The sequence below is a fragment of the Myripristis murdjan genome, chromosome 12 (genome assembly GCF_902150065.1).
Source record: "Myripristis murdjan chromosome 12, fMyrMur1.1, whole genome shotgun sequence".
NCBI classification, from domain to species: domain Eukaryota; kingdom Metazoa; phylum Chordata; class Actinopteri; order Holocentriformes; family Holocentridae; genus Myripristis; species Myripristis murdjan.
In genome coordinates, this window is record NC_043991.1 from 14,509,475 (window position 1) to 14,537,374 (window position 27,900).

A 27,900-nucleotide genomic window follows, 5' to 3' on the forward strand; every position below is an offset into this window, starting at 1 on the left:
ACACACTCACACATACATACATATACGTGTGTGTGTATATTGTTGCTAGATAGAGAAATTGATTTAGATTTAGATTTACATATATAGATAGATACCCCCTACACCTTTCTGGTATATAGTGTATAAATAAGAGTGCATCCTTTCCTAAACTGAGATATATATATATATATATATATATATATATATATATATATATATAATTTATTTATTTATTTGAAATATAATTTCAGAAATAATACATGCCCTCCCTCATAGTCGGATAACTAAGACATGCCCCCCCACTCCCTCCCCCCAGCTCCGTCATGGTGGAAAGTGTACATACTCTACTTCACTAGTTCACTGATAAACAAAAGCCCCAGCTGTACTCGGCTGTTAAATGTAAAGTCACATGTCCTGCACAGAGGGCAGAGCCACGTCCTGCTTGGTTTGTGCTCTCTCATATGGCTCACTAATGTAAGGGTTTCCACTCAAAGTGCGAGGTAAAGTCGATAACTCGGACACTGAACACGTTCAAACACTTTTCTATCAAACTTGCTGCTCAGTCACTTCTGCCTTTAAAGTGTATAGTCTAGTATCAACTTCCCGATAAACGTTTCAAAAGAAAGTCAGCTGCTCAAAACATAGCGGCTCCGCTTAAATCACCCGAAACCGTGTTTGAACTGAATTCTGTCGATTTATCATGGAAATCACGTTTTAACTATTTTCTGATAGAAAATCCCCAATGGATAGTTGCAGTGTTAGAAAGCATAGTGGGTGTCAATATAAAGTGACGGCCATATTTGCCGGTGCCGCTGTTGTAAACAAAAAGTGAGAGACAGACGCTTCACTGAATTTCGGGTCATTTTTATTTCTTTAATTTACAATGTCTTTGGGAATGTCTTATAAACCCAATGTCCATCAGCACATTCCGGGAACTTCTGGGAACCACGGTAAGGAAAAAATATGGGGGAAAATCAAAGTATCCATCCGTTAAATCGAGTGTTAAATTCGGGGTCTCGGAGAATACCTGGAGAAAGACCGTGTCTGTAGTTTTTGTCCAGTTATATATATAGGGTCAGATCCTGGGAGCTAGGCTAATTCATATCCGCCATTATTACTAATGTAAAAGAGCGCCATCCGTGATATCAGTCGGCGGACAAGAAGGTAGGGATATGAAATTACAGCGGTAAGTAATGTGCGATCGTCCGTCGTCCGGTGTCCTGATCCAACCGGGTGGGTGCCGTTACATGGTGACAAAAATGTATCACTTTGTCTTCTTGAGTCAGCCTTGTTCCGTTTCCTCCATGATGCTCCTCGCACGGAGCTGCTGATTGATCTGCCACTGAATTTTTTTATGACTCTTCGAGGACATCTCGTGTTAGACGACGCTTATTGCAATTGCAAAAAAAAAGAAAGAAAGAAAGAAAAAAAAACCTCCATACAGCCCACAGAGCTGGACCCAGATGATCACTTCACTACTGGGGATATTATATGTACAACAGTCATGTGGCCTCCAACTTTTGATCTGAGTTCACTTACAGGCTGACACTGAGTTTTATGGTATGAAATTTGTGGCGCACATCATTGTAAGTAGGGACAAGGTGAGATATGATGATCAAATTTATCATAAAAAGTTTATTCACCGAACGCTCATCAAAAAGCCCTACAAAGTACAATAAAAAAATAATAATGCATGCAATAACAAAAATGTGCAATGAGAATCTGGTTGATCTGGTTCAAGGCAAAAGGATGAGTGAGCTCTCTTGGGAGGGACAAATAGGGAAAATTGATTTATGTTGATATTGATGGTTGTTTGACTTAAGATGATCAGCAACCTGACGTTGTAGTTTACAGCGGTGTATAAGACATGGGGGAGGGAGGGGGGGGGCATTAGCTCCTCGGTTCTGGGACCTGTCCCGTCTGTCCCCTGAACTTTATTCCACCTTCTACAGACTGTTCACAACTGCTTGAGAACAAACCCTTAAATAGATAGATATATACGTAGATAGGTATGACATTAGTAAAGCATTCCTACCTAGAAAATTTTTGAGAGAGACAAACTTAGTTATTATCAACATATATATTAAAAATAAATTACAACAAATTACAAGAGGAACGATGCCAAAAATTCCTCTAAAAGACTTAAAAAACTAAAAAGAAACAAAATGAAGTTTTAGGGGTGATTTGGTGGCACTTTACTGTAATTTTATTTTAAATATGTAAATATAAAAATTACAGATAAAAAAAGGTTTTCCAGTAATTTTGTGGCAATTTAAATGGTAGTTTTCTTGCTATTTATTTAATTTTAAATCGAGAATGTTTTTGAAAGAAGTAAATTTGCTCAGGTTTCATAGGGTTTCTACAATCAAAGAAACAGAAACCTTTTGGTTTTATTCTGATGTAAAATTGCACCACTCTCTCTTTTGAAATGATGGATGCACCCTTGAGTTTACCCACCGTGTTATTTGATATTATTTACTGTAATTCTAAGGTTTCTCCATCGAACACTGACTTTTAAGTGATCCCACATGGTCTGTTTTGATCTCTCAGCAATTGGAAGTATCCAGTCTCCCTCAGCAGCTAACCTGGCCACGTTACAGCCGTACAGGCCCCTTGTTAGTGACTACGGGCCGCCGTCTTTGGGATTCTCACAGGTAACACCTTTAGGACACTGCTGCCTGCTTGTCACACTCACCGTTTTGTCTTATTCAAGAAATATTTGATATTAGGTCATGCAAATTGTTTATTATATTTCTTAAACTCCATCAGCACTTATTTGTTTCTTTTCCTCGCCCCTCACTTTCACAGAGTCTCCACAGAGATATTGTCAGGGCACTACAGCCTGAACTTTTGCATTCCATGTTGTTGTTGCTCTTTGCTTATTTTCCTGTTTTAGTCACAGGAATTTGCTGATGGCACCACTGCTTGAATGCCCTCATTGTAAGTGTGACGTGAAATGTTTTGAAGGTGTGTTGTCTCGCTCCGACTGCAGGGTTCCACTGGTAGCCAAGTGCCTCAGAGCAAATATGCAGAGCTGCTGGCCATCATCGAGGAGCTGGGGAAGGAGATCAGGCCCACATACGCTGGAAGCAAGAGCGCCATGGAGAGACTGAAACGAGGTACTGTAAGCCTTGACAATACACATGCAATCCATACATTTAATTTGTTTTAATGTACACTGTTGTTATGTAATCATTTTGAACTATAATCATATAAGTCTACATAAGTTATGCATTGTGCGTTGGAAAAAAAAATCCTAAGTGAATTTTTGACTCTTTTCTTTAAGGAATAATCCATGCCAGGGGGTTGGTGCGTGAATGCTTGGCTGAGACGGAGCGAAACGCAAGGTCCTAGCCATGAAGACACATTCCTCTCTGCAAGAATTAACAGTGTACGTCTCATAATAAAAAAAAAAATAAAATAAAAAAAATAACTGTTGCATGGTATTTCCTTTGAGAGGAGGTAAAGGAATAAGGGATAGGGGGAAAAAACAGATCTAGAAAAAATGACAGTAACATAATTGTATCATGACTCCTGAGGCTTCTGGAGGATCATTTTAACCATGTGTGGACTATTGGAATACAAATGAGAGGATATTGTATGTTTTTTTTTTTTTTATGCTCCACTTTGGGGGTCTTAGTTTTGACTTCATATTTAAAACAATGATTTATGCATGCGAATGGGCCCATGATAGCCAATGGGTTAACTGTAGACACTGCATGGCTTGTACAGGACTCGACTAGACGGAGAGGAACTCTTTTTGATAGAATTTGGTCTGATTTTCAGACCCTTATAACACACTTGGGTGAGTGAGTAAAAGATAGAGATGTGCCAAATGCATTGGTTTGTTCTTGTTGAGGTTGGTTTTGGTATTAAAAAAAAAAAAAAAAAAGAAGAAAATGCTGTTACTTGCATCTTTGTATGTATTTATTACTCAGTGTAATAAATTGTATTTTCAATATAGTTGTCATGTTGTGATTGATGTAATTATATACCTGTTTAAAACATTCTGCTGTTCATGTAGTGGCATAATAACCACCTGTAAGTGAAAATGGGGTGCTGAGTCAACTGAAGGGACAGATGATGTGACTGCTGTGACTATAGCAGCACGCTCTGCCAAAAAAAAAAAAAAAGAAAGAAAGAAAGAAAGAAAAAAGAAAAAAAGATGCTTGCAAAGATCAGTGATACCCTAAAATAGGCTAGAGCAAGGTTAAAACCAGCATTTATCAACTGAGCAAGGCCACTTCATTTATTTTTTCTCTCTTTTTTATGTCTCCATATTTGCACCATATTTATTACAGTGAATAAAAAAGACTAATTTATTAACTCAGATCAAGCATTATACATCAATGATCAAGAGTTCACAGTTACGGCTTACTTCAGACCATAGTGGTAGCCACAGAAACGCCAACTGCAATACAAAATATGTATTATCATATTTATCACATGATGACTTTGCGCTGACAGCAGAGCTGCACGGTCATATCCTTTCTTCAAATTCTCACATGTCCTCTTTGACTGTCCTTTAGTCTATGAACATTGCTATGATAATTGATACCATTTGGATTCTAGTTTGCAGGGTCAACTGTCCCGTTAGTGAGGTTGTGTGTTGTCAGACTGATGCTGAGTGGGAAAATGAAATGGTGAAGGAATATATGTCTGGGACTGGAACATATGTACATCATAGTGTAGGTGCAACATCAATATAGGATGAGTGTATTTCTGCTGGGTGCTGAAATGGGTTACTAGAATATACTTTTTGGGACCCGTGGGAGCCTAATTCAAACAATCTGTGGTAGGGAAGGTCCATTAGATAACCCCAATTTATATTTCTTATAGTTTCACTTTTGCTCGCCTTATAATATGTTCCTCTCTTGAGAATTTGAGGAACTGCCACTGACCCAATTTCCCCTCGGGGATCAATAAAGTATTTCTGATTCTGAATCACAATACCTACTCTGGCGACCGTTTTCCAAGATATGCAAGCCAAGCTTCTATTTAAGCACTGGAAATCCGTGTCTGATCGTGCGTATTGGTAAAGCAGTAATAATTCATATTTCTATTTTTTTTATCCTCGTTTATAGTGTATATATTGCTTGCTGCTATTTATCATCTGTTTATACTGTGAATTTGGACATTGCCCACATCTATGCACATTGTATACATCGATGCACACTGGTTTTATTGGCTTTTTATCATCTATTTATCATCTGGGTGCTATTTATTTATTTATCATCTGTTATATTGTAAATTTGCACATTGCCCTCATCTATGCACATTGTATACATCGATGCACACTGGTTTTATTGGTTTTTTGCACATTGTTTTTTTGCACATTGGTACTTAGATCTTTAGATCTCGAGGGTCATCTTTTATTCTTTATTTTTGATTTACGTATTCTTTATTTTTGATTTACTTAATCTTGTACTCTGTGGATACTGCTGAAAACTGTGAATTTCCTTCGGGATGAATAAAGTATCTATCTATCTATCTATCTATCTATCTATCTAATGGATGGTGATGGATCCAGAGTTGTCCGTCTCTCTCCCTTCAAACAGGTGTAGGCCACGCCTCGTTCTCCGAGCGGCCAATTGGAACACGGAACCCAGCGTGACGTCCAATCAGAGCTCTGTGTTTTTGATTTACGTTTGGGCCAATGGGCACGCTAGCTGCGAACGTTACAGCAGCCAGCGAGCACTGCAGTGCAGTAGCCAACCAGCAACCAGCTAGACAACTTGTCTACTCACAGGGAAATATGGAAGAGGTGATGTTACAAGCTAACGGGTACGTTAAGTGTCATTGTGTCCGTCACGTATGTCTGCACTTCAACCAGTGTTTGTTTGTTTGTTTGTTTGTTTGTTGGCTGTGCATTTTACCGCTGTGCCCGCGCTGGCCAGCCTGCCTACGTTGTGCTCGCAAACCTCCAGTCATCCAACTTAGCCAACTTAGCTAGCTGGCTAATTGAATTCCCAGTCAGTGTCAGTGGTAGTTGCAGCTAGGCTTGTTAGCTAGGTAACTTAGGATCGTCCAGCTGACCAGGACAGCCGCCTGTAACTTTGACAGGCGTCCTGCAGCATCAGTGACGTTGACCAGCCAACCTGTGTAGCCCAAACGAGGTGGCTAATGGAGCTAACGTCAACTTGTCCACGCCGCTCCGTGGCTAATGTCTGTCTGTGCCGTGTTGATATGCTGCGTGCTGTCAAAGTTCATTAGCTATTCAATCACATCCAGGCAGTTCATTCAGGCTCTCGCGTTTAGGTGAACATTGTCATTACACTGTCATTGTCAGCGTTATGCCAGACAAGGTTGGTAGCCAGACAAGTTTGCTGGACGCGCATTAGATTAGTAGTCTGAACATTGGAGGTTGATCTCCTTGTCCATCCTTGAATTTTCGACGTGCATGGTAGATACATAATGAAGTATTACACGGCTTGATGGCGTTAAGTCCAGGCTCCAAAACATCCAATATTAGCCGCCTCTTTGTGATTGTGTGTGTGTGTGTGTGTGTGTGTGTGTGTGTGTGTGTGTGTGTGTGTGTGTGTGTGAGAGAGAGAGAGAGAGAGAGAGGGAGATGTTGTCAGGTGTTCATATTTTCACACGTGACTTATACCACCAATATTGAGTGTTGTGCCAGTGGAGGGATGTATAATAAAAAGGTTTAACGTGGCCCTGCCTGTTTGCTCCTTGTTTCCCCATGTTTTGGTTCACAGTTGTCAGACTGACCCCCTCTACATGGGCCCATAACCATGTCCACAGATGACAGTATCTCTGAGGATGTGTCCAGCTCGGGGGCGTTGAGCCATTGCCATGTCAGTGCTGATGGGGATGGGGGTAAGGAGAGTGAGACCTCGCTGGTGTCCTCTGAGGGGACGTCAGCCTCGGGGCTGGCTGTGCCGGAGGATAGACACACCCGGACCTCTCAAACAACAGGAGGCACTGTGGACAGCAGGCCAGTGGACATCACACCAGCATGCAACAAGATCAGGTGCAGTTACTGTGAGCAGCAGTATGGAGCATTAGAGAGGGCAGTCCATATCTGCATGAAGGAATGGACCTGTATGTTCTTAGTAGGGCTGCACAATATGGACAAAATTTCATACTTGGATATTTATGCCAGATATCTTCGATAGCGATACAATATATGATATAACTATGGGTTCACACTTATTTGAAATTTCAAGTGTAGCAACAGTGAAAGTAAACATCATTAATAAAACAGTATAATGACTGGCTGTATAATATGCAGTTACTTTGCAAAGTAATTTACTGCTCAGAACAGACAACTTGTTGTCTTAGGCTAACCCTAACTGTAAACTTGATATTGTCCATATTGTTGCCTTTTTAGATATTATAATAATAACTTACATGTTCATCTCATGATATGATGATGACATATCATTCAACCCTAAATCCAGCAAGCTGCAACCACGATTCTTTGAAAAAAGAGAGATCCAGTGTTAACTTCAGAAACATTTGAATATATTCTAATGTTTGCATTAATTGCCAGTAGACACAGCTAATGAATCATGGTAGAGAATCAAGAATGTTTTTTGTTATTAGTTCACAGAAATTACACTTAACCTTTTATAAAGAAAAAAAACCCTGGTCTTATAGCCTAGTTAAGTTTCAGTGCTGCAGTGACATAAATTTTGAGCATAAGCAGTTTTGAAAAATAGACTGTCATGGTGATATCCAGACCTGTAAATGTGAACAAGCCAGTGGTGTGTGTGTGTGTGTGTGTGTGTGTGTGTGTGTGTGTGTGTGTGTGTGTGTGTTTTCTTCCCCACAGTACGGGTCTTCTTGTGTTTATTTATGTCTTACGTTTTAACCCAGAACACTGTGCTGCTGCTCTTTCATCTGATGTTTACTCATGACTGGAGAGCCAGCAGTGGTTGTTGTCTATCATTACACTTAGGTGCAATACATGACTGTTTTGTAGGAGTCTGTGTCTAAGCACAGATGAAGCATTTGAGCAAGGGAAAAACCTCCCGTTCATCAATCCAAGCTCCCTGGAGACCCTTAGGGCCCTAGTGCAGGAAATCCAGAGCAGTGGAGAGACAGACCCCGAGATCTGGAAAGACTGTGAGGTGAGAAAGTCACACCACCAGAAATGCAAAAATAATTGTAGAATGTGCACAGGACATTTTATGTGCGTGCTTGTGACATTCAGGTTTCCATTGGGGTTAGCTGCTGTGGCAGTTGTTTTTCTGAATTGTATTTGGCAGCTGGCAGCCTCATTTTTGAGCTGTCACTTTTGGTTTTTATGTGGATCACAGCTGACAACAGGGCGTGCACTCACGTGTGCACACATGCACACACACACACATAAACACACAGATTCTCAACTCAAGTGAGACTCTCAAGTGAGAATGTGTGTGTGTGATGATGTGTGTGCGCACCCCAGCACCCCACACAGTGCAGATAGCACCACACTCCAGCTGAGCTTTCCAGACACAGGACATGATTTACAGAGAAGGGACAACTGTGATGTGCTAGATGACCTCATTCAGAGAGGCACCACTTTGCACAGTTCACAAGGCTTGAGATCTTGTTTACATTCCTAGGGGAAAGAGAAAATCCTACTCATGTCTTGTTATTAACGGTGTAATTTGGAACTACCCATAAGGAATCAGTATTTTGTGTGTATCACATGTTGCTGTCTTTAGTGGGTTTTATAAGGTGTGTAAATCACAAGTTTCATCTTGACATGATATTATATAATTTTTTTGGACAATGATATGATATTTGCTAATGTGACAAAGTCTGCCATGATATGATTTTGATTCGAGTCACCTTAGGGGTCTACGATCAGTATGAGGCGATACACACAATCGGTTACATCTCTATTAACTCACAACTAAAAGATGATTTGAATTTGTTTAATTTTGACCCCTTCCAGAATGAAAAATGAAATGAAAATGGAATGAAAAGCAATCTGTTTTTGGAAATAAAACTAAAAAATAGATCTTTGAAAAACAAATTAATCTTTCCAATAGATGAATAGAAATAGACCTATCATTTAGAAAAGAACCCTCAACGACCTTTCAGTTATGACCATAAACAATGCACATCTATGCTATGCACATCTTCCTTGGATTTACAGCACAACTACATCCAAATATCTTATCCCATTATGGTGTTTGCATAGAGCATGTGTTTTGTCTGTTGACCCGTCTTCTGACATTTGAAATAGTTTGCAAGGAAGGACACGCTTGGACATAAATGATCATACAGACGTGGCATGGGAATTTCAAAATAAAGGCGTAACATTAAAAAGGATATGGATCAATGTTTTCACTTTGCATTGATGATATAATATTGTTGATCACACACACACATACAAACATTAATGGAAATGCATGTTAAAATAAGTATTTATACTTAAATTTAGTATTTTGAGCACTTAGTTTAGCTTTTGTTTAAATTTCCGAAGTTTTTTAAGACAGTGTGCCTTGCACATTGACTCTCTTGACAGACACTGTGCAACTTGTGGTCACGGTCAGGGCACAGAACATGCAACCTGCAACCTGCTACCTATACTGTTGCTGTAATTTTTATTCATTCAGTAGCATCATTGCTGCTGAAAATAGGCTGCTGCTGTTACAAAAAATTCTAGGGGAAATGCTGAAGGGGCTGTCAATTTAAGCCGGTTTAGGTCTCAGCTGTTTCAAAAATACAGAGCTTCATGTAATCAGACATATCTGTGTGTTGCCTCAGAATTCTGTCTTGTTATTTGGACAAAGACATGTAGTCATTCAAATTGGCTAGCAATTCAAATCTTAATGCAATCAATTTCAAAGGCTCAGAAATATATCAGTATAGCTGTTACATTTGATTCTGATTCTTGCTTTTATTATTTTTAATGTGGTCTATCAATGTTGAAACTTCTGCCAATGCATTCTGTGATTGACAATGATAGACTGTTAGACTGTGAATTAAAAAAAAAAAAAAGAAATCAATGAACAAATAGTCAAATTGTCCAAATATGATTTATTGGAGGAAATTCTGATTGGGGTACAGCTCTGGAGGCTGCATCTATACTACATCAGACATCAGTTGAAAACATAGGCACTTTTTTTCTTCTGCTCTCCAAAACCATTTTTCTTAATCTTTATTTCTCCTACAGGGACGATGGTTGCATCTGTTTCAGCTAGTTGAGAAGCAATACCAAGAGCAAATACTTGCTCAACAAGAACAATATCAGTGCCAAATACAGGTGAGCTTTCATTTTAGTCCTGTCTAATCAGGTAAGTTGGTCTGCAGTATTGACATACACAGTGTGACAGTGACCTGCTTGTTTTTCAGTTGATTCAGGATGAAATTAAAGCCCTGGTCCAACTACAGAACCGGCAGAGCGGTGGCCATCCACACACTGAGTTCTCTCCAACCCCTGTCACCACCACCACTACCACTAAGGACTATATTTTACCCTTCATCCCCAATGACTGCACAAGCCCCAAAAACATGCCCAGTGAGAGCGACAGCTTGGCAGCTCCTGTCCATACCCCTTTTAGTTCCCCTTCACCTCCACTCCATAGATCAGACACCATCAACCCGGGGGAGAACATTGAGGAAAGGGCGACCACAATGCTGAGCAGCGGCTATGGGACACTCTCTGCCTGGGAAACAGGTGGTGAACCTTCTGGGTCTCCAGGGGAAGTGGAGGAGGCAAGCCAAAGGAAGGAGAAGCATCAGTGGTGCTCTAACCTCCAGGAGGACACAGAGCCAACTGTGATTGGGTACCAACAGACCTTAGCTCATGAGGAAACTCCTGGAGTGGAGGCACCTAGTCCATTGCCCTACCAGCAGAAAAGCTCTGGGTAAGTGTTGGAGCTGCTCATAAAGCCGCTGCCAGTTATAACCACAACTAAATGCTTTTCTGATTGAACCTACAGTTCTAGCAGTGTAATGATTCTCCAAATGCTTGGTTGGCAGTGGCTTGGTTCAGACCTCTTAAAAGAAACAAACAAACAAACAAACCAAAAAAAAAAAAAAAAACTGTGTGTGTGTGTGTCTGTGTGTCTGTGTGTTAGAATTTGAAAAACAAAAATGTTTCTTTACAAATATGTTTTATTAAATGAACTATAATTTGTAATATCAAGAACATACAGCATGCTATGACGATAGATTAACTTAATATATTTACATAACTTAACTAAGTAAACCAATATAAATGAGTAAATAAATAAATACCTTCACTCTAGACTAGAGGGTTATTGCACAAAGTGGGAGTCACGGTTTAGCCAGGTAAGTTTAAAAATAAAATTTTGTCTGTTATTCGCAACCGTCTTCAGGTATGACTGGGTCATTATCCTAAACCTAATATTCACTTTCTAATTTACTTTCTAATCCTGGTTTGTTGAATACCCTCCAGTCTACATAAATTAACTAAGTAAATAAAAATAAATAAATTTAAAAGTTCCCTGAAGACCAGTCAGAAAAGAGCAGTGTTGGGTTGATTTTTGAACCATGATTTGGGTGGACGCATCATCGTTGAATGTGTCTCGGTTTCGGTTTCTGAATCTTTGCACTGCTAGTCAGTTCCCTCTTTACTTCACCCGTCCTGTTGGCAGCACCGGACAGCCCTTGACCTCATGGGCCCAGAGGCAGAAACTCAGGCCCAAGAAGAGCAAGGCAGGACAGACTTCTTCGCAGATCCCTGAGTACCAGGAGCAACTACTCAGCCCGAGGGAAACTCCCAGACACAGCCCTCTGGAGCACACAGATTCCCAGGACCAGGTATAACTCACCAGCTGGCAATTGCTGGTGCTTCCCACAGCACAGCTGCTCCTTTTGGAATGATAAGATTTTGCATTGGTAATAAGAAAAAAACAACCACTCTTTGTTGTATCACTACCCTGAATCTGTAGCGTTTTTGTTTAGATCCCCTTTATGTGTCTCTTGTGGTTGTCCTGATTGCCTTGCTGCTGTTGAGTCTCATCCACTTATCTCTATTGGGTTTCAGCATCGACCGGCTGGGCCATCCTCCAGCTCTTTACCCCTGAGGAGGAGTGACAGCCTGGTGTCTGAGGCATCAGGTAACAACATGCTGACTCACAAACACAGATTGACATGGCTTGAGCGATATTTTACAAAAAAAAACAAACCCTAATGATTTTTATAAAATATGCAATAAATTATATTTTGCTATGTGGACAGTGAGTACTACAATTACCACTAGTCACCTTTAGATGGTGTTGCTGCTCTTTTGTAGCACAATATATGTCTGTAATGAGAAGATGAAATACTTTGTATGCGTTATATGAATTTCTAAAAAGATACTTGAGCATTAGAATTTATTTTATGTTTGCTTGTACTGTATTAATGAGTTTGGCCCCAGATTTTGCCAAGTAGGCACAATCCCTTTTTTAAAAAAAAAAAATAATAATAATATTATTCCTTCATTCACCACATTAGTATGCAGGGTTATGTGCCCAGGAGCTCACACCAGGTCTCACTAACTTAAGTATGTTATTGTAAAAGCAGCCTATAGGTCCAGTCCAAGTGAGAATTTCCCATACCCTATCATTTATCTTGTGCTCTATTTCTGCCATCATTCTTTATTTCCTCCCATTCCTACTCATACCCTCACATAGATTTTAACTTATTTTCAAAGCATCATTGACTGACAAAAATACAGACTTCTAGAGATCAGTGAGCCAGCTGCAGTTGGTTATGAAGTAATTCACATAGTAACATGCAGCTTCATACATGGTCAGTGTGAACCAGATATGTGTGTGGTGGCCTCTCACACATACGACATGTAGAAGCTGTTATCTGACCGTACATATGAAGGGTATTTGCAACTGTCTATGTACCAATGACATGTCAGTGTTTTGGAGTAAAGAGGAAGAGACTTCACCATGATTTTTTTTCAAGTGGTCATAGCAATGTGTCAGTCAAGTAGAAGAATGATGAAGTCATGTTTCCACTCTCCTCTCCGTCTTAGGCCTGACGTATTGGCGTCTGCATGAGACTGATCTATATCGCCCCCTACCTGACAGCTTGGATAGTGGCGCCTACCTTCTTCTGCAAGAGGCATCCATGAGTCTTGTAGGTTAAAATAATTTAGGAGAGGGCTTTCTGTAAAATGCCTGATGAAAGAGACATTGTGTGGGTGTTTCTACCTCATTAGTAGTAATGTTTCTGACAATGTAATGCAGGGCAGGAAACCTACACTTGCAATAGTGGCTGGTGGACACTGAAATTACCACCCACATTCAGTATTTTACAAGCAATTTAAGTTTTATAGAGTAGAAAAGGACATAGTGATCATGTAGTATCTGCTCACGTGGCTGGTAGAATAGAATTTACCAGAGTAATTTACCAGCTACAGTCACATTTTACCAGTATTGAGATGTCCTGGTAGCTAAAGGGCTGGGCAATATGTCAAAATCACTCCATAAGTCACTGTTCACAAACACTGTTACCAACACACTCCCATTGGACCAAATTGTAATTTTTAAAATTTCAATTCAGTTTTCACTTTGGAGAGAGCAGTAGACTCTGACATGACAATATATAAAGTGTTGCACACCTAGGCACAGCAGTAGATATTGATTTTGAACAGTTTTCCACATTTATACATTAACCACTTTGTTATTTTGTGGTGGTTTGCCAAAGTTCAGCCTGTATTAGTGACACATTATAATTGTAGTATTTTCTCACCAGTGTGAAACTGTGGCATTAGGAATTAAATGTGGTGGGTCAGAGTTTATTACATTAATTTGAAATACTTAAGACCTTTAAATCAGGAAAAATACATAAAAAACAGATTCAGCTCATTGCTGATTGCTGATATATTTGTCTTCTCGTCCCACCCCACTGTGTAACCTTGATGTCCTGGGGTTGAAACCAGCCTCAGATATTTTTCACATGTCATCCTCTTCTTGTTGTGCCTTACTCTTTGCCATCTTTCTCTACTGTCTATTGTCAAACAAAACCACAAAAAATAAAATCTACCAGCATTTGGCTGGTGGTGTGTGTTAAGATGTCCTTTCTGTATCTGCCGTAGACTCCATCTCAGGAACCTCGTCTGTCTCTGAGAGAGATCTATCAGAACAAGCAGAAAATGGAGTCCAGACGCACAGACTGGGATGGCTCTCTTACATCCAGTCCTTTGTCACCACAGGTACAGCGCATGACACAGACATTCCTGTCATGGTTATCTTCAATCTTTGACTGAATTTCTAATCCATACTCTCTCTCTTTTTGTGCTTCAGGTGTTGACCTTGGACCCAGGTGTTCACGTGCGCCAGTCTGACCGCACCTCCGGCTTCACTTCTCCCTCCCACTTCAGCAGCCCTTCATTCCCCACCCGGCCCCACCTCTGCCCCAGAGTAGGGACCCCGGTCACCCCTGACAGCATGGTCGAGGGCAGTGCAAACCCTGGAGATACAGACTGTACCTCTAATACCTCCAGTGTTTCAGCCACTGCACCCTCCCCTACTAGGGCGCCAAATCCCTGGGCAAACCTATCCCAGGCAGTCGTCTCTACCTCCCAAGATAAGACCCAGCCCTGCTCCCTCACAGCCAGCCAGCAACGCAGAGCCAGTGCCCCTTTAGCTAGTGAGGAGGAGGGCAGTCACACCCATACCAGCACCCTGAAGCTGTGTTCAGCCTCTGGTGCCACTCTGGTGCCTGCAGTCAGTCCACGCATAGAGAGAGCTTCATCATTAGAAGATCCTGTTGTCCTCTCTTTGTGAGTCGAACAGTTTTCCCCATTAGCATGCATCCCTGCAGTGCTTTATCTTGCTCAGTGCTAGCTATTTGCATGTTTGCAGGCTTTTGTTCTACGTCACTGTCCTGTCATTGACTTCTGTGTCTCTTTGTGCTTCCCTCCCCTGTACTCCTCAGACTAAGGCAGAACCTGAGAGAGAAGCACTCCAGACATGTGGCCGATCTTAAAGCTTATTATGAGTCTGAGATACAAGTCCTGCGAGACAAGCTCAGTCTCAGAGATCTGCCCCAGGACTTGGAGAAGAGCAACCAGGTCCTCAGAGAGAGGTGTGTGTATATGCATTTACCTTGTAGTCCATGCTTTGCAGCAATTGTATAGTCCTATGCTGCTATTGTTTTTGTTCATCGACAGGTGCAGGCATCTGGAGAAAGCTCTTGCTGAAGCCACCAGCCGTATCCAAGAACTGGAGGCCAAAAACAGCTTACTGGAGAAAAAACTGGTATCATTCTCCTTATGCTTTTCACACTGTATTATCACATACTCTACAAGTCTCTGAATTATGAAGTTGAGTAAACAGAACCGGATGGGGCCATGGTTTTACTAGCATCAGTAATATTTGTTTTGCTTATATGTGACAGTTTGCTGATTAGCAACTCAAGACTACAACAGCATCTTTTGCATTTACCACAGTTTGCTCAAGTAGCATTTGGTAACATTCTTGTAGCAATCAGTCAGTGCAGGAAGGACAATTAATGAATGTGTTTGGATACCAAGTTAATATAAAGTGTCTTGAAGCAGATGTGTAGGAGGAAATGCACACCTTTATGCAACAGAGAAAAATCATTCAATTGTAAAAGCTTACTGCTCAGCAGAGCATTTGGACAGTATGATGAAAGTCATTCACGTGCACCATAAATGTCCAGTGTGAGGTAATCCAGCTGAAATCAACTGAAAGGCAACACAATTTTTCTAGATTTTGAGACAAAATTGGCATTTTTTTGTTTATTTGTTTGTGTTTTCAAGTTAATTTATTGACATATATACACTATGCTGAAATTGGGGACTGACTGCATCAACAGCCATTGTTCTAACATGTTTACAACATCTAAGCAAATGAAGACATATTAACCTGCACCCCAGTCTCTGAAATGAGCTTGATATGACATGTCGTTGTCAGGCGGAGTGGCCTGAGCGGTACGCTGTAGCGGGTGCCACTGTGAATTCCTTGCAGCAGCGTCTGGAGGAAAGCAAACGTTCAGGGAAAGAGAAAGACGCCTTGGTGGCGCGCCTGAAGACCTCTGTACGGCAGCTAGAGGAGGCAGCGCAGAAAGCCTGCAGGGAAGCAGACGAGAAGGAGGCCAGGAGGGAGAGAGAGTTCAAGATGCTACAGGATGTGAGTCCGGAGGGGCTGTGGGAGGGCACACAGAATGTGTACTGAGAATATGTCGTGATGTACAGAACAACATTGGAAAATCTTCAGATCATTAACCTCCAAACTACATTATTTTGCATTTTGTATTGAATCCTTTTGCTACACAGAAAGGCTAAATGTTGTTGATGTGCTCCACAGACTGATTGTTCCATAGAACTAAATACCTGTGGACATAGTTGGTAAATTTGAATTTTGGTGTTATCTTAAAACTGCTTTTCACAGATGGTGGTTTCTTTGTTATGTTTTGGGGTGCTATTTTTTCCCTTATCTGGGTGTTTATTTTACACGTTGGGAGGTGTGTGAGTTTTTTTTTTCCCTTTTCACATGAGCTTTTGTTACAATTGAGCTAATGTTGGCCTTCATGATCAAGATATCTGTTGTTCTATGTCCTCAGCTGCTTGTACAGTATGATTCTCTGAGGAAAGAACATGAGGGAGTGAAGGTAATTATTCTGCATCTCTTTCTACATTTTGTATATTCCCTTTTGTGTGGATGTTTGATTATTTCATTATTGCTGGAATGTATGAATGATTCCAACTATGAAATAATAAGTTGAATGTTCCATGTGTCATCTGTGTGTGTTTTTATTTTTTATTTTGCACCATCTATTTAAGCCTCATGGAGTTAATAACAATGTTGTGTCGACAGGACAACCTCTTATCATCAGAGACCAAGCTTGTCGATGCCAATGAACAGATATCTGAACTGAAGAGGTGAGTGGACTGGTTGTGTTGGTTGCAAAGTACCGTTTTTTGGTCAGTGACAGAGGTACCCACTTTTTTGGTAGGGCTGGAATGATATGCTTATTTCTCAACTCGATACTATCATGATACTTGGGTGCCAGTATGATATGTGTTGTGGGGAGTTTCATTTTGTGCCATGCTACTCCATGCTTATTTATTGTTCAAGCCCATGTGTTGTAGTGGTTCATTCAAGATAACTCGGATCTCTGACTCAACGACGTAAAATACTGCCCTAAAGCAACTTTTGCGATAGCCATGATAGATACGATAGTCGAAAATCTCTATCAATAGATATTTTTCTCTTATCCCATGATATATATCATTATATTGCACAGCCATATATCTATTTATGTATCTAGATATACAGTATATGGGTAAATTTGATACAGATAGATATATAAGATATCTGTCAAATAGCATGTGAATCAAAAACATTTGAGAGTGCTTGAAAGAAGTCTTGTTTTGGTCTTCTTTCTTTCTTTTTATTAATTTGTCAGATTTCAGGCCATCTTTTACTGCAAGTTTTTTAAACCAACCAAAACCACCCTCTCTCTGCTCAAGGCTTAACGTGAGCTGTGCTGCACAATGACTGTTGAGCAGATTTTTTAACTACTTGAAGCTTTTGAGGGAAATTGAATTCTGTGTTTGCTCATTGACAGCTGTTTTTACCACTCAGACCTTTGGGTTTAGAACCAGATCCAAGGCCAGTGTTTTATACATACCCTCATAGTGATGGGGCTTAAGCAAATAATCAGGCTGTTGTCGAGGGAATGATCTGACTGTTCAGTTGAACATCTTGGCTTGAGCAGGTCTAGTGGTGATGCTCAGATAATATCACACAAGCCTCAGATTAACAGACACAAGCCAGCAACAGCCTATAAACAGTCTTGTCATTCTGACTCACTGTATTTGTGACAAGAGCTTATAGTAGAGATGACAGTCATAGCTGTAGTTCGGTTACTGGCCTCAGCCCTGTCACTACTAATATCATAATGTTACTGATTGGCTACAAGAATTTGTGAAGGAGCCTCAGATGAGAGTGGCAGACAGTAGGGAGTATTCCATCGAGGGTGACTATGTTCTCTGTGGCGTTCAAAACAAATAATAGCAATGGCTGACACAGCAGCTCGCCCTTGCAATTTCAGTTCTGCCGAATACATAAATGGATTCGGCATTGATCATTGCTGCTGATGAAGACCTGTGAACTCAGTAAGTTCAGTGACAGATCGCCAACCACAACTTGCGAGGCATCAGTGCTCCTGTCAGTGGACGTATTTAGCACTGAAACAAAGTATCTGGAGGACTATTAGATTAGGCAGTCAGTGGGCAGAACCCTAGAGATAAATGGCCCAGGACTAGAAGGGAAAGAAATCTGTTAACATTGATTTGAAAGTAGCACTAGACAGGCTAAAAGAAATAATCTCCGATCAAGAAGTTTATAGGTTTGGCATTTGTGAAAAAGAGAGAAAGAAGAATCAAAGTCTGTTAGATATTGCAAGAAACTGAACAGCTGGTGTAGAGGAGAAGCCCAAAAAGCAGTTGAGGAAGGCCGCAAATGATGAGACTGAAGGTGGTACTGCTCACAAGTCAACTAGAATAACTAATGGATCGCAATGAGGAAGTCAAAGGCCTTGTTTAGACCTCTAAATCCATTTTGATTTTAAAAGGTCTACACATTCACAGATCAATGTATGCATTTACAGATCACTTTACACATTTACAGATTTGTTTACACTTTAAATTTTTTTTTATACATTTGCAAAACTGAATGCAGATTTGTAGATTCAATTGCACATTTACCAATCTGATAATGCGAACACAGATTGAGATACAGTCATACAACTCTCCACACACATTCACAAATAATTCTGCTACAATAATATCCTCATACTAAGCCATCAAATTGGAAAGAGGTGTAAAATGCAGTGAGATATGCAAGAACATGCACAGCTCAAGGTCCTGATAGAGTTCCCTAGAGGGTACACAAATGTGCGAGAGATGTCTTGAGATTTTTATGGAAGGTTATGAAAGTCGAACGGGAGAAGCATATTATCCTCAGATCATGTCAGCTGGAGGAAATCATATTCTACAGGGGAGCGAGTGTCGAGAAATAGGTCAATTTCAGCTCTTATTACTCCTCAGTGTAGAGGGAGAGATTTCCTTTGATGGTGCAGAAGTTGACAAGTTACTTGGAAAGGAAAGCCACTAATTGATAAATCAGTGCAAAAAGCAGGAATCTGTGACTCTCTGGGTATGTTAAACATACAGGCTTAATTTTGCATCAAATTACTTTGGCCAAACAGCAAGTGACATCTTTTTGTAGTGTTTGTAGACCTGGAAATTGCATTTTGGGTGCCACACAGAATAATTTGGTAAATTGAATCAAAGAAGCATGATGAAAATCTGACTGTTAGTAGTGTTAGTCATAGTAGTGTTAGTTAGTAGTAGAGCAAATTTACTGAACAAAAATATAATCGCAACATGAAACAGTGGACCTTTTTCACAGCAGCTATTTTGGCATGAAGTAGCAGGTAAACAACGCTGTTACTGATGACATTAAATAAAGTTCCAGTTCATTCAGGTCTAACATGTAGGCTCTGGTCCACCTCAATGGACCTGAACTTTCATGAATGTCATTGCTAACACCTGTGTTTACCTGCTATTTGATATCATGGCTGCTGCGGAAAAAGCTCTGTTTCAAAGGTTTATTCAGGCTCAGTTCAGATGCCTTACCAGAGCTGCACTGGACTCAAAAACACATGGCAGTGTTTACCTTTTTCAAAAAACACATGGCAGCAGTGCAGCTGATTGAAATGATTGAGTTCACCTGGCCACACTTCTGACGTTAGAAAAGGCACTGCTGCCGTTCTGTTGACAAAAGCACATCTGCAGAGCTCATTCATTTCATACACTGCTCCATAGCCAAAGTTTTAGAGCCGGACATAATGGTAATTTATGTTAATGACTTGCTAAAAACTGGTGACGGTGTTTAACCTAGGCTACAGTTCAGTTATGAATGCATGTCCTCATGCTGCGCTGATGGCGTTTTGTCAGAATGAGAAAGATCATAAAGAGTTCATTATAACTTTGCTTGACGTAATAGGACAGGTGTCAACAAAAGTATTTCAAATTACACGTTAATGTGTCTTTGGTTTCTTCATAAAGAATCAACTGGAGCATGTGTTTGCCTATTTGTAATTTACATTTTTTTCTTGACTGGACATATACATTAATAAATAGCTATCATTTACTTTCAAACAATCATTGTTGTTGTCAAAATAAATTCTGTACCTTGTGTTTTTCTGTAAAGTCACTAATGTGTTGTAGAAAATTTGGAATTGCTTCTACAGTACTTCTCAGTAATACCAGACTGGTACTATTAATGGTAGGCTACATAAGGCCAATTAATCAGGCACACACTTGATTTTGCATTTCAGGAACTTGATCTACCAGAATAGTGCACTCATGATATGAGCATGCGCATAATAAAATAATGTCTGGTGCCACTCCAGTTGTGCGTTACTGCACCAAATTGCAATTTAGATCAGCATGGCATCAGCTCACTATCTCAACTGTGGGGTAGTTACTGTTCCGATAAGAAAATCATCTGTTTGAAAGCAGTTTGTGGTGGGAAAAAAGTGCTCACTAACTGGCAACAAATATGTGCACAAAATTTGAAATAAATAAACAGAAAGTTGTGAGAGAACCCATCAGGACAAATTGGATTCATACATTATGGCAATGTGTCAAGGAGGCAGTTATTGAGTAAGTTTGAGCACACACACACACACACACCATCACACACACACCATCACACAGACACAGTCAGTTAAATATGTTTCTAATTCTTATTCAACAGTTTCACCAAAACCTCACAGTTTGGGTTATTTATAGATTGTGACTTGGGGTGATTTCCTCATCTGCATCATAGAATTGGGTTACACAATGCCATCTGGCAGCATTACCATGTTTGGAGACATTACACAGACTGCTGTTGAAAATTTTGACTGGGTATGACAAATGTGGGCAGGATAGATGAATGCCTCTAGCTAATTGGCATGCCAGCCTACCCAAAGAGTTTACACTGAAAGTAAGTTTTGCCCTGTCTGGCTGAGGTTCATGTCACAGTGTTATTGCCTAATTTCATTAAAAATGTTATAGTCATTGACCGTCACATTTCCTGGTCCAAAGATGCTGTACTAATTAGTCTAGGAGATGTTTACTGGTTAATGATGGTGTATGAGCAGAATAATGCTCCACCTCTGCATCAGTCTGAACATCATTTGAAATACGTTTTGCTGCCAGAGGGAGAGAATGGGGGGAAAATCCTGGATTTCAATTGTAATGTCTTACTGTATTCTGTGTGTCTTAATGTATTACTATTATTGACTGTCCCCTCAGGGTCATCTCCAAACTGGAGTCCCAAGTGAAGCAGCTGGAGCATGAGAACCAGGCCAGGTCTCGATACGCTTCACACAGCAATACACAGCCATCAGGGGCTGGGTAAGCAATAACAGTTTTAACGGACTGCTGTACATATCATAATATTAACTTTTATTGTAGCATTATAATGGTTTCTGTTGTTATTAGTAATGACCTGAATTGTGCCCTGAACTTATCCACAGTCTTTTCCACCACCCTGACCTGCTGCTGTCGCCCAGCAAATGCAAGCCAGAGCCAGATGTCACCCGTCGGAAGGCACCCCATTCCCTAGCTGACCAGCTAAATGGCGGCAGGAAGTCACCATTCCCTCAAACTAACCAATCCAGTGGCCACAGGAAGTCACCCTGTCCACAAAAAGACCAATCAGCCAGGTCTGGAAGTTCTGTGGACAGCTCCGAGGCGGGAGGCAGTTGGAGGTAGTTTTTTTTTATTCTTGTGGATATTGACTCAGCAAAGTTGATGCCTGCTGAACAGTGTGGTTAACCAGTCTCCTCTTCTGTAGGTGTTCGTCTCCCCCAGAGTGCGAACAGTCCCAGCCCCAGCCCCAGTCTCAGCGTCAGGCCCAACCCCAAGACCAATGTGTCAGCCAGCGAGAGCCAGGTAGGAGAGAGGGACCAGGCCCCCTGACGCCTGTGATGAGGGCCTTGATAGAGCTGGAGGAGACCAGAGCCACAGAGAGCCGGGCCCCCTGTAAGAGCAGCTCCACCGCCCACAGTATGACTCACGCTCACCCTCATGGTTCCAACCACTGCTTAAATTTAGCCCAAATGTTTATCTTCTTTCCTCAAGCCTTCCATTTGTACATGTGCTGGTGGTGGGAAAGGTGGGGATCACATAGCGCTCAAAACAGTATAACATTGTTCTTAAGTTCTTTGGTCACCCACTGTTAAGCATTAGATTGGTACAGTCAGTGTCTTTGTATTCCCAGTCTTAAGTTCATTGTAATTTATCCATGAGCACTGAAGTATTGTTCTTGTCAAGTGTGTTGTATAAGATGTCACGTCTTAGACTTGCCATCATATTTTTTTCTTTGTTTATTCATTTGTCCATTCATTTATTTATTCACTTTTTATCTTAAAGTTATTTATGTAAACTGTTACTTAAGATATTCAGTGGAATTTTTTTTAAACCAGACAGTGTGCTAAAGCATCAGCGTAGGTGCTACAGCAAAGTGGACTAGACACACACAGTTGGAAATAGTATAGCTCTTCTTGTTGCACAGTAGCAAGCCCTGATTGGCTAATTCATTGGTGTGTTCCTTTTTAAGTGTTTCTTTTTGTCTTTCTGTGTAAATTTTAGTATACTACAACACATCTGACTATATTGTCCTAACTCCTACGCAGGGGTTGCACCATCAAGGACTAATTTTTAAACCAGATTAAATCATGGATTGGCATTACATTCTGTCGCACCAACCTTTAAATCTGGTTTAAAATTAAGATAAATTAAGAATAAATTTAAACCTCTTTAAATCTCAGTTTAGTTTTTATTCTAACCCTAGACTTATTTTAATCCTGTTGTACCAAAATAAACTCCAATTTAATGCATGATCTGGTACTGCATTAACTTTAAATTACACTTATGGAGGTTTAATTGTTTAAATACCTGCATTTTATAGCAAAATGATCAGGTTCATCAAAGAAAGTTAAAGGACAGACTCTCCTTTACTTCTATTGATCCACTAAAAGAGTCTGACAGTTTCTTCCAGGAAGTCTCTCTTTTTCTAATGATGTTGTTGTCCCCTATTTTTAATAATATAATTCGAACATACTGCTCTATTAATTCAACAAACCAGTTTCTCAAAAGAGGAAGGAAAGAAAAATTTGAATTTCTGCTGAGCCATGAGAAGCCTAACTGGGGCTAACAGCAAACTGTTTTACTTTGTCAGTGGATACAGATTAACCCTTTTTTTTCTCTCTTTTATACTTCTGTGGTTCTGACAGCATGTGAGTTAAATGTTCATTTGAGCCCTTCTTTTTTTTTTTTTTTTTTTTTTTAGCAACTAAATTAATTTAATCCTTGTTGGTGCAACCTAGCCCTAAAGCTATGTGTAATCATAATGTTATTGCACTGGCCTTGATATGACTTTGCTCTGTGGGTTGTTTTTCTGTGCAGGGGTTGGCAACCAGAGGACCACAGTGGGATATGTGGAGCGGAGACATAAAGAGCCTATTCAGGACCGAGTCGGGCTGGCAGCAGACAGAAGTTTGGCTAAAGCTGGAAGAGGAGTGGCTGGACCTGAGCGGGGAGGTGCGAGGTGTAGCACTGGTACAGAGAACGCTACACCTCTGCTAAGGGATCAGAGGAGCCTTTCTCCAGAGGGCCACAGATCCTCCTCCTTGCCCCCCCCAGCACATCGCAGCTTTCCACCAGCCACACCCAGTATGTATCCTCTTTCTTCTTCCCAGACACCTAAAAGCCTAATCTTCTTCCTCACTGTCAGTACTGAAAACAACAGGTTGACTATGAAAGGTCGTGTGAATACAATTATCAACATTAAGAGAGTAAAAAGCTTAAGTTTTGACTGTTTCTGGTAGCTTTTATGTGAGAGGTTGAAATGCAGTATTGCCGAAATTGTAATTCATAGCATTAGGATCCAGCTGCAGCAAGGTGTAGTGACTACCTGGAGTGGGCATAGGAATGATAACCGAAAAAGGTTTGCTGACAAAAAGCAAAAAAATACCTGTAATATAATTTCTCCACAAATAGAGGAGTTACCAGTGGCTCTACCAGAAAACTAAAATAATGGTGTCATTTGTGACTCATCAATAGACGACAGAAATGTATCATCATCAAAATATACCAAGAATATAGGCTTACAACATGACAAGCTTGACATATTCTAGTCAGTTCTTACAAGTGGAACTGACACTGTAATAATTGCTCCAAGAAATGAAGAGAGAGCTTTTGTGAAGGACAGTGAGCTCTGTTTTATTTCTATAGATTTACACATCCATGAATTGCAATTGGAAATAGTCAGAAATCACATCTACCTACTATTAATTATTTTCTACTCTATTTGGACATAAGTAACTAACTAACCTGATAAACTGGTCAGCCTCTAACAAAAGCAAAAGCTTTCTTAATTGATTGAGTAATTTTAGGAAGTATTATTTTTAAATTTATGATGAATTATTCTCTTGTTTTCAGCAAAGAGAGAAACTTTACTGACACCTATGTCTGCCAAGTCCAGTCCCAAACGCTGCCCTACTGAAAACTATTCCACTGCTTTTGGCCACATGATGCCAAGACAGGAACACCTGTCCAAAAGGTGAGCAGTACACAGTATCTCCTCATAATCCCCTCACTTACTGTATGTTCAACTGTGCAACAAGTTGACATCACATCTACAACATTTCACTTTGTATGTGATAAGGAACTACTGTTTCCCAGAGGCTCTCTGACTGGCTGCTAATTAAAATATATTTAAATCTTTTGAATGAATAAAACGAATTTTAAAAAAGATTTCCCTGAACATGCAGTGTCTTGATAAAAATGTGAACAGTTTGGCATTTTTATAATATGTAAAAACTATAATTACTTTTTCAAATGTGTGTGCATTTGAAACCTATTATTTGTAGTTGTATGTCAGCACCAGGCTTTTGATTGACTTTGATAAAAGCAGCTGCTGTCAGGCAGGGAGGAGTTGAATGCACAGGTTGATAGGCACATCAGGAAGAGGAAAGAACAGAGATATATGTAAAGGACATGATATGGCAATAAATGTGGCAGCCTTGATGTCTGACTCTACCTAAAATGGTTGCGCAGCATTTTTTGCCAGTAAAGTGGTAGCTTCTTTAACAAAGTCTTTATCTGAAAAAACCCAACAACAAGAATGTATATTAAGTATGTCCAGAGGAAAGCGATTCAGAGCCCCTGCTACACTACATGGCCCACAATATACTGGCTCAGCAAATCAGTTTCTGTGTGCTGTCTGCAGGTTTGACGGACTAGTGGACCAGAGACGCCATTCATTCCACACCGCCAGTCCCAAGAAGAGGCTTCACTTTGCAGAACCGGACAGAGAGGACGGTAATATCTGCTTAATCCAGCTGAAGTAAATGAAATACAAATAAATAAATAAAAAATAATGTGAAGTGATGAGGTATTTGGTTGCCAAAATCGGGAAGGCGCTGGCAGCAGAGTCCCAAGCTTCGAGAAGGAAGTGACATCTGAAACTGTGCACGCCAGAGGGGACAATACCTTATCTGCCTCATTGACGTTCATTAGTTTGAATAAGCCACACACCGCCCCATCTCATATTTTCGGAAATTCTCAAGAGCTCCCTCAAGAGATCACACCAAGCTACATAATACAACCTTTTCAATATATATCTAACTTAATGTTTGGTAATGTAACAAAAAGCAGCAAATAACTTAAAGCATGCTCTGCACCCTTACAGACTGAATGACTACATGTGTGAACTAAGAGGAAGCACGGTTGTGACTAGCTGACTAATTAATATAAATTTAGCACATAATGAAGAACTGTTGCCTCTCTTCCCCAGACTTCCAGCAGCCACGCAGCACTGCAGCCGAGTCCTCCGCTGGTGTGAACGCGACTGAGGGCCCCTCCCAGCTGGGCTGGGAGGACCAGGGCTCTGGTAGTGGGCAGGACCTGCAGGACACTTGTGAGGACACAGCCCCGCTTCTCCTGGACAGACTTCACTCACTGGCTGATGCAGAAAGGCTGTTTGACGAGCTGACGCAGGAGAAGCTTCAGGTAAGAATTATGTGAAAGGCGGGTCTGCTTCAAAAGAAAAAGGCATTTTGAATTTTGAATTTTATTTTTATTACCCCCGTCTTGAGCCTTCAAGCTTTGCTTAACTGTCACCAGGACGCTTCATGTGCTGTTTTCAGCGGCACACGGCTTCATGAGGAAAACTATATCTCTAACAGACAGCCCTAAACAGTACAACTTTAATCCCCATCTAAACTGTTACATAATCCCGAGCTTTATTGTTTTTATACTACTCCTAAATGACTTCTATTTTTAGGGAGTTCACATCCATCACCTCCCCCTGCCCCGCTGATGTTGTGATGACTGTTTCGCTCACACACGAACTGAGAGCATTCCCCTGCTGACTAATCTAATGAGTTCTGTGAAAGTACTTCAGTGTTGGTTATTTCATTTATGTAATCATTTGTGTTAATAAATGATTAACCTGTGTGTGTGTGTGTGTGTGTGTGTGTGTGTGTGTGTGTGTGTGTGTCTCTCAGATTGAAGCAGCCCTGAGCCGGATGCCAGGAGCAGGCAGCAGAGTGAGTTTGCAGACCAGGTTAGATGAGGTAAGATGCTTTGCAGATACAGATCACGTTCATATGAACTTCTTTTGGATTACACAAACTAACAAAAAAAAAGTTAAAAGAAAACAAAATGTTGAGCAGGTGGGAGAGCATGGACTCCTTTATTTAAACCAGTTCTTTGTTTTGTTGAAGCACCTTGACTGCGGAGCAAAGAAGCAGCAGAACTGTTATTTAATTTTGGATTTAATAAAATGAAAGTTCAAACAAATTGAATTTACACTCACTTGAAATTACTGGATAATCCTCTCAGACTGCGTGTTCATTACCTCGTCAGGTGGCCTTAGAGAACCGTCTGGAGAAATTGAATCGTGACCTGGGATCCATCCGCATGACTCTTAAAAGATTCCACGTCCTCCGCTCCTCTGCCAATATATAGCAATGTTTGTCTTTTTTAGACTGTGTTGTAGATACTGCAGTTTAGTGTCTTGATTTTATACACAGCACTGATTGTCCTTCAGTCTTTTTCTGTACCATACGTCCATCTGTACAAGACGCCCATGGCATCTTTTTATACATATTATTACTCGGGGATATTTTTTATATGTTGAAGAGATATCACAATTTTCTGAGTATATTTTTAGTAATACACAGATTTGTAAAGTCATTTACTTTTTTAGTCACAAAAAATATTAATATTGTATGTCTTACTTGCCATATTCAGGTAACTTCTGTAGATTTTTAATGAGCTGTTTCGGTGTAAATGTGAATTCTCAAAAAGACTATCCAGCAGACACATCCATCCACCTGGAAAATATCACTGCCATATCGCTCATGTGTTAATGGATATGTTCAATATTCTTTCATTTTACACAGCCAAATATGGTATTTATTTCTTGTTTTTATACTTCCGCCTTTTGAGTTTAGTGCATTATTTTTTACATCCTTTTCTTTAAATGTAGGATTTTGTGATTTGTGTTTGCCAAATTACAGAACTTGAATGAAAGATTTTAGTCTACTTGAATTACATTGCCTTTTTCATTTTCTTGAAATCTTATTTTTCATCTCTTTTACGTCTTATGCCTACGTTTCACTTTTGTGCTTTATATTTCAACTTGGAGATTTTGCTACAGCACTGGGCCCTTCAGATATAAAAACCATTTGTAAAATCTAAACCAGCACACATTTTCAGCAGACACACATCCAGTGTTCACCTCTCAAACACTTGTTTCTCCTTGGGCAATGCTTATGCATGGAATTTTTTGCACTGTTTCCTTTTGCCATGCAGTTTTCAAGCTGTTTGCAATGACCTACCTGACATGAACGTCACTGGAACTATAATGTTATTGTTGTTGCACAATAAACAAATCTTTTTGATAA

At 40.3% G+C, this 27,900-nt stretch overlaps 2 protein-coding genes across 3 annotated transcripts; both read left to right on the forward strand.

Moving 5' to 3' along the window:
* Positions 1-657: 657 nt before the first annotated feature.
* cdk2ap1 (cyclin dependent kinase 2 associated protein 1) lies at positions 658-3,935 on the forward strand. Its single transcript, XM_030064632.1, has 4 exons — positions 658-929; positions 2,530-2,633; positions 2,972-3,098; positions 3,266-3,935. Exons 1-4 carry the CDS (start codon positions 863-865, stop codon positions 3,331-3,333), a joined length of 366 nt encoding a protein of 121 aa, XP_029920492.1. The 5' UTR covers positions 658-862; the 3' UTR covers positions 3,334-3,935.
* A 1,727-nt stretch (positions 3,936-5,662) lies between these two features.
* On the forward strand, positions 5,663-27,900 carry mphosph9 (M-phase phosphoprotein 9). Of its 2 annotated transcripts, none has more exons than XM_030065544.1 (24): positions 5,663-5,763; positions 6,690-6,964; positions 7,919-8,066; positions 10,106-10,195; positions 10,285-10,799; positions 11,553-11,718; positions 11,945-12,017; positions 12,929-13,032; positions 13,994-14,110; positions 14,202-14,680; positions 14,836-14,985; positions 15,071-15,158; positions 15,837-16,052; positions 16,486-16,533; positions 16,740-16,804; positions 21,236-21,337; positions 21,460-21,693; positions 21,780-21,991; positions 23,393-23,659; positions 24,428-24,548; positions 25,218-25,309; positions 25,785-25,999; positions 26,497-26,565; positions 26,858-27,900. In XM_030065544.1, exons 2-24 carry the CDS (start codon positions 6,726-6,728, stop codon positions 26,957-26,959), a joined length of 3,912 nt encoding a protein of 1,303 aa, XP_029921404.1. In that variant the 5' UTR covers positions 5,663-5,763; positions 6,690-6,725; the 3' UTR covers positions 26,960-27,900. The 2 variants fall into 2 exon arrangements, with proteins under 2 accessions (XP_029921404.1, XP_029921405.1); XM_030065545.1 differs by having other exon boundaries at positions 21,780-21,967.